Source organism: Psammomys obesus, unplaced genomic scaffold (assembly GCF_907164565.1).
Source record: "Psammomys obesus unplaced genomic scaffold, mPsaObe1.curated_primary_1811, whole genome shotgun sequence".
Lineage (NCBI taxonomy): Eukaryota > Metazoa > Chordata > Mammalia > Rodentia > Muridae > Psammomys > Psammomys obesus.
The window spans coordinates 10,232,917-10,238,916 of NW_026593286.1; the positions used below are offsets into that span (position 1 = coordinate 10,232,917).

General features: G+C 41.6%; 1 protein-coding gene across 2 annotated transcripts in view; it reads left to right on the forward strand.

Moving 5' to 3' along the window:
- Positions 1 to 5,955, forward strand: part of Irs1 (insulin receptor substrate 1) — a 48,329-nt gene extending 42,374 nt beyond the window's left edge. For both annotated transcript variants that reach the window (XM_055616979.1, XM_055616978.1), the window contains exon 2: positions 4,909 to 5,955. In XM_055616979.1, the coding sequence (XP_055472954.1) occupies positions 4,909 to 4,947 (39 nt within the window). In that variant the 3' untranslated portion in view covers positions 4,948 to 5,955. The remainder of the gene's footprint in view (positions 1 to 4,908) is intronic.
- The last annotated feature ends 45 nt before the right edge of the window (positions 5,956 to 6,000 follow it).

The following is a 6,000-nucleotide window of genomic DNA, read 5'->3' on the forward strand; positions in this document are numbered from 1 at the left end:
TTCAGGGATACCTGTTCACTGCAAGAACTGTGATGACATTTGCAGCTGGTGTATTTGGTTTTGTTATTCTTTAGTTTACTGTTTCACGTACTAGATTGAGGAATGCTTTTTTTTTTTTAAAGAGTTTTCTTGGAGTAAATTATAAATACCGTATGACTATATCAACTTTCCAGAAGATGTGATTAAAAAAAAAAATTAGTAAGACCAGAAGTTATCGCAGTAGCAGGGAGAAAGCCAGAGGAATGAATGACGGTGGTGTGAACTTGGATGTAATTGTGTGACATAAGAGAACCAAAGACTGGCAAATCTGGGGAGATGTCTCCTGGGGAGATGGTAAAGTGCTTGCTGCCCTGAGGATCTGAGTTCGATTCCAAGAGCCCACTTTAAAAAGCCGGGCATTGTTTCGCATACGGGTGATCCTAGTGTTGGGAGGCAGAGACAAGAGGATCCCTGAGGCTGTCTGGGCTGCTAATCCAGCTGAATTTGTGTGCTTCAGACTTAGCGAAAGACCCTGTCTTAAAAATATGAAGTGGAAAAGTGGTAGAAGAAGATGCCAGATGTTGCTATCACAGGCTTCACAGCCAGGCATTATACTCAAGGTTTTTTTTTTACTTCTGTAGATCTTCCTAAATTTTATAATATTCTGTATGGTAACTTTTCTAAAAATACAGAGATTTATGTTAAACGATACACTAATGTGCTGCATTGACACTATTCTTGCCATGTAGTAGTTTGAACCCAGGACCTTACACATGCCAAAATAACCAGGAGTGGCATTCCAAACTTTGACTCATTTCTTTAAGTATGGGGATTTAGTTGACAGGAAATTGTCTTACTAAATCCGCAGTGAGATTTCAAACAGTGATCTCCATGGAGGGAAACTCAGTCCCGCAGTTCTTTTAAAAATGTCATCAGAGGAGAGGTTACTTTGTGACTACACTTTAGAACCATATTTTACCCCTGAAAGTCAAGACCAGTAACTCTAGTCAGACACTAAGTACTGTGTGGCACTTGACTTCACAAACTGGCAAGACGTTTCAAAACATGCAAGCACAAGTTGGTAAATAACCCTTATCAATGGTTTTGATTAAAAGTATGATGCTGGAAGGGTACAGATCTGTCCCTTGGACTTCTGTTTCAGCTGTGCGCTGTTTTCAACTCTCACTGTCAAAACTGACAGTAGGCCAAAACAAGGTGTAAGGAAGCAAAAGCTGTGTTTGTTTTTCAGCTCTAGCAGGCCTGGTTTAAGTGGGTACAGTTCCGGAAGATGTAAATTCTTCATGGATGCAATAATGCAATAATCTGTTGGATTCCCGTGGCATTGCTCAAGTGTTGACTCATTTGATAATGATTTAAAAACTACATTTTTCATTTTCTGGCAGCAGGACTAGGTGGGTTTTATCTTACAAAGAAGATACACAGAGAGAAGGGTGAAGTAGATACTGATGTGGTGATGAAATTTTGTCAGAGTGTAATTTCCTGCTACAAAATCTCTGACAGGTGCATCACATTTCTGGGTTCAACAAGTTATCCCCCAGAGATGTAACTGGAGAGAACATCGCTGTGTGACAGAACATCAACACTTGATATTTGCAGTGTCTTCTGTTAAGGAAACGTGTTGCCGTTTTGTTTTCAGTTTGTGAATAGGACCAGTGAGCTCTTACATTTGGGAAGCGGCATGGCCACGTTTGGTTATGGGGGGTTGGTATCTGCCAACTGAGCCTGTGCATATCCAGTATATTGCATGTACATATGACTGTGTCATGTTTGCTGTTGCTTGTTATGGTATTTGTCTTTGCATTTGTGTTTATCAACGGTATTTATTGAATTTGGGTGACTGTGAGGCCCTCGTGAGTAACATGGGCACCTAGAACCTCCTCCCTTTTTCTCGTGCACTGGGTGTGGCAGGCTCAGCCTGTCTAGGTTGCAAGAGTGGAGTGAGAAGGATGTGGGAAGCCTCGTAAAGCCTCTGAGAAGTCTTCTGTGAAAGACGCGGTTTCCCTGATGCGTGAGAAGAACTAAATCTTTGCAGCTTCAGTCTTGATGCTCTCCGGCTTTAGATAATGGGTTCCTGGGAACCCTCAACCCTGCTTATTCAGCCCCTTTAGTCGCCATATCTGGCTATGAAAGCTTTTTGGCTGTCTCTGAAGATCAAATGTGCCTTCCAAGAGCTAAGACCGGCTGCTGTAGAGACCACGGGAGAGACCATGTCTGTGGTGGAGAAGACAGTTCCAGAAAGAAAGGGGAGCTTGAGGAGGCATTCCACAAACACTGCCACAAACAATGGCTGCATGATTGGAATGAATATGCTGCCTCCAAAAGGGCCATGGTGAAGGACAGTTCTCACTGAGGGTTGTTAATTTAAAAAAAAAAAAAAATCTGTGTCATTATCTGACAGTCAGCCTTTATATGCAGTCACAGGTTCATACCATTGTACAAAGCCAGGCAGGTGTGGACTTCAGACTTCCTCTATAGCCCTCTGTTCCCTCCTCCCCACATCACCTACAGCTTTTACTTTTTCGTAAGTTTCTACGTCGGTGACACCAATAGGTAATACGTGTGGCTGAAGCGTGTGTTGGCAAGGATTGATAGGAAAACCATTTTAAAGTAGTACGCTAAGAGTTTGGAAGGAAGGCATTTGATGTAGGCGTGTGTTCTCTCTCTCTCTCTCTTTTTATTCCCTGCCTTTTTGAACATGCTTACACAAAATTATAAGCATGGCACCTGACGGTGCAAAGTAATCCGTTTAAGCCCGTAGCAAGGCCACATTTTTGTCTCTCCTCCAAGGGTCCCCTAGTCCCTGCCCTGTATGCTCATGCTGTTTGGCACGTGTGATGATAAACCTGGGTACAGTTTGTTCCTGACCTAAGCTGTTCATTCAGGCCTTCTGGAGGAGAGCCAGATATGAAGTGAAAAACATGCTGCGTGCCCTCCATTCTCCCACCCCCTCTGCATTGTATATTTGGCAGTTTCTTTGTGGTGAGTTATTTCATATAGTGTGGTCCACCTGACTGATTTTAGGTCCAGAGCTGTGAAGCTCTTTTCTAGGTGTCTCTTGATATTCTGAAGGGAGTTAAAAGAAAATGAGAAGCCTGGAGCTTGGCTGGCAAGTTTCATAGCCCAGCTGGGGCTGTTGGAAGGGTGGCCTGGTCCTTTCTCCTCCTGAAGTAAGTCCTGTCTCACTGTAGTGTACGTGAGAAACCCAGGACCCTTTCATTTGTTTGTTTTCGCTTTGGCATTTCTATTCTGAGTCTGTCTTGGTAAGTAAAAAAGTACCTTGTCTCTTAGAGGCAGAGTTAATATTTTTAAATAAATAGAAATCTCCTCCTACAATGAGAGTCTTCATTTGGTAAACTTCGACTCGTCTGAAATCCATTATGTAAATAGTAAATGTTAGTGGCCCAGAATCATAGTCAATCTCTTCAAAAGGAGGTAGAGGCTGGGCTTGTTGGTACACACCTCCTCTAATCCCAACACTGGAAAGGCTGAGGCAGAAGGATTGTGAGTTCAAGGACATCCTGGACCTCATAGCAACACCCAGTCTCAAACGCAAAACTAGGGAGAGGAGAGGGAGAGAGGAAAGACAAGTTGTGTTGGTCAGCATTTGTGCATGTGAGTTTTAGAAACCACTCCCCTCCTTGGATCTCATGTGGACCTTGATCTTATCTGAAGGCATCGCCTTTGTTAGTCATGGAATTAGATAAGAGACATCCAGGGCTGTCCATTGAGGTTTTTAGTATGTACCTGCCTGAGTTCTCTACATTTAACTCCATATGTCCTGTGAGGTCTTTATCAATCCTGTAAAACTGCATTCCTCTGATAGAGTATGCATTGCTGGGCTCTTACCGTCACAGGTCTTTGGCTATCACGTCTTCAATGGCAAGCCTGTGGCACACCTGCCCTTTGTTGGGCTCACACTTATTAAGTGCCTGCTGTGTGGGAAGCCTTGTACAAACACCAGGGCGAAAATCCCTGTTTCCACACCCCGGATTATCCCCTTTCTTCTGAATGCAGCCAAATGTGTCAGTAAGGTACTTAGCTAATATTGTTAGCTAAAAGCACCCTTCTCTCCTTTGTGCAGCTAGAATTTTCCTTCTGTGCACCTGTTGTGAAATTCACCTGTTTGCTTCACTTTCTATCAAGGTACAAATAAAACTGGTTTGCCTTTCTGGAACTGCTAGGAGGCAAACTTCAGCACAATTCAACTTTCCACACTCCGTGGCATTTTAATAAAACCACTTACTCATTCAACAAATTTATGACAATCAGCTCTGCTTCGCTACAGAATGTTTGGGGCACTCTGTATATACTGATATGTATAGACTCAGTTCTGAGTGTATAAAAATAGGTACTCCCGAAGGACTGTCTGATGTAAATCTTGAGAGCAAGAGGTGCTTTCAAGGGATCATAAATGGTCTCCTTTCTGAAAGAGAATTACAGATAATGCCCTATTCTGGTCAGCTTTGTTGAACTGCAGAGAAGAAATGTAATGTTTTTCCCTAAGGAAATTTCTATGCCACCTAAATTAGAAGCCTGATTTTAGGCTCTAACTCTTCCTTATGTTTGATAGTATTTCAAGAACTAGAATGTACATTTTTGTTTCAATCATAACCTCAAAGACTTTTGTGTTTATTTGTTGCCAAAACTCTGAAATGTATGCATCAGGTTGATGTGTTTGCTGTTTTGGAATTGACTACTTTTAGTTTGTGATTACTGTAAACACTTGTATCTTGAAAGAAAAGTTAAATACAGTGTTTTGATTTCATGTAGGTACACGCTACTCCTTGTGCCTACAACTTTAGTTGGTCTCATCCAGCCTCCCTTCTGAAAGGGGTGCGCACCCCAACTTGTGATTGAATACACATTTCCAGATGCCTGTGGTGACATTTTTCCCCACTTTCTTTGCAGAATGAAGACCTAAATGACCTCAGCAAATCCTCCTTTTAACTCATGGGTACCCAGACTCGAACTATTTCACGATTCACAACCAGGACCTCACGTCTTCCTCCTCAGTAGATGGTACGATGCATTTGTTTACCTTGTACAATCCTCAGGAGTTCACTGACTGAACTGCACGTTCTGTATTGTGCCAAGCAACGAGAAAAGCACTGTGACACCGGAACAATGAGTCTGTGTAAACGTCATCTTGAACTTTAAGGACTTAGCTGGCCGAGATGTGCTGGTGTGCGCCTCCACCCGCCTTGCTGCAAGAGAATGGGTTTACTCTCCTCGAATTTACAACGTCTGTTTCATCTACTCGGAGACCATGTTCCATGAAGCACCGCTGTAAATTATTTCATGTGGGACTGTTCACGTTGGGTGGAGAGAGTATTAAATATTTAACATAGGTTTTGATTTATATGTGTAATTTTTTTAATGAAAATGTAACTTTCCTTACAGCACATCTTCTTTTTGGATGTGGAACTGAGGTATTCAGTGTTCTCTTATAAAGAGTGGAGCAAATGCTTAAAACAAGGCTAGAAAGAGTAGACTAGGGTATAATCATCCTTGTTTTAAGATTCTAATTCAGAAAAAATAATATAATAAGAATCATAGTGCCATAGAAGGTTCTGGACTGTATAGTTATACTTGCTGATACTGTCTCTTGTAATATAAACTTGATGTTGAGCTGAGTTCCTTTTAAGAATTAATCTTAGTTTTGTATTTTTTTTTTTCCAAATGGAAGGAGAATGTATTCTATTGGGGTGTTTTCAAGTGTCGGCTTAGAATTGGTAATTGAATGGAAGCGAAACTGCAGAAAAAAAAGAAAAAAGAAAGAAAAGAAAAAGAAAAAAAAAAGGAAACCACAGACTTCCACTGTATATACTGTAGAGAGAAGGAAACATGAGTGATTCCTTCAGCTTAAAAGCTCTCTTTGGAATGAAGAATGTGGGTGTTTCTAAATCCTGGAAATGTCTCTTTGTTCATAATAAACTAGATGCTGTTGGTCCCCCCTCCCCACTTGATAAGCTTTTCACCCTCACCCTCATTCTTTTTTTT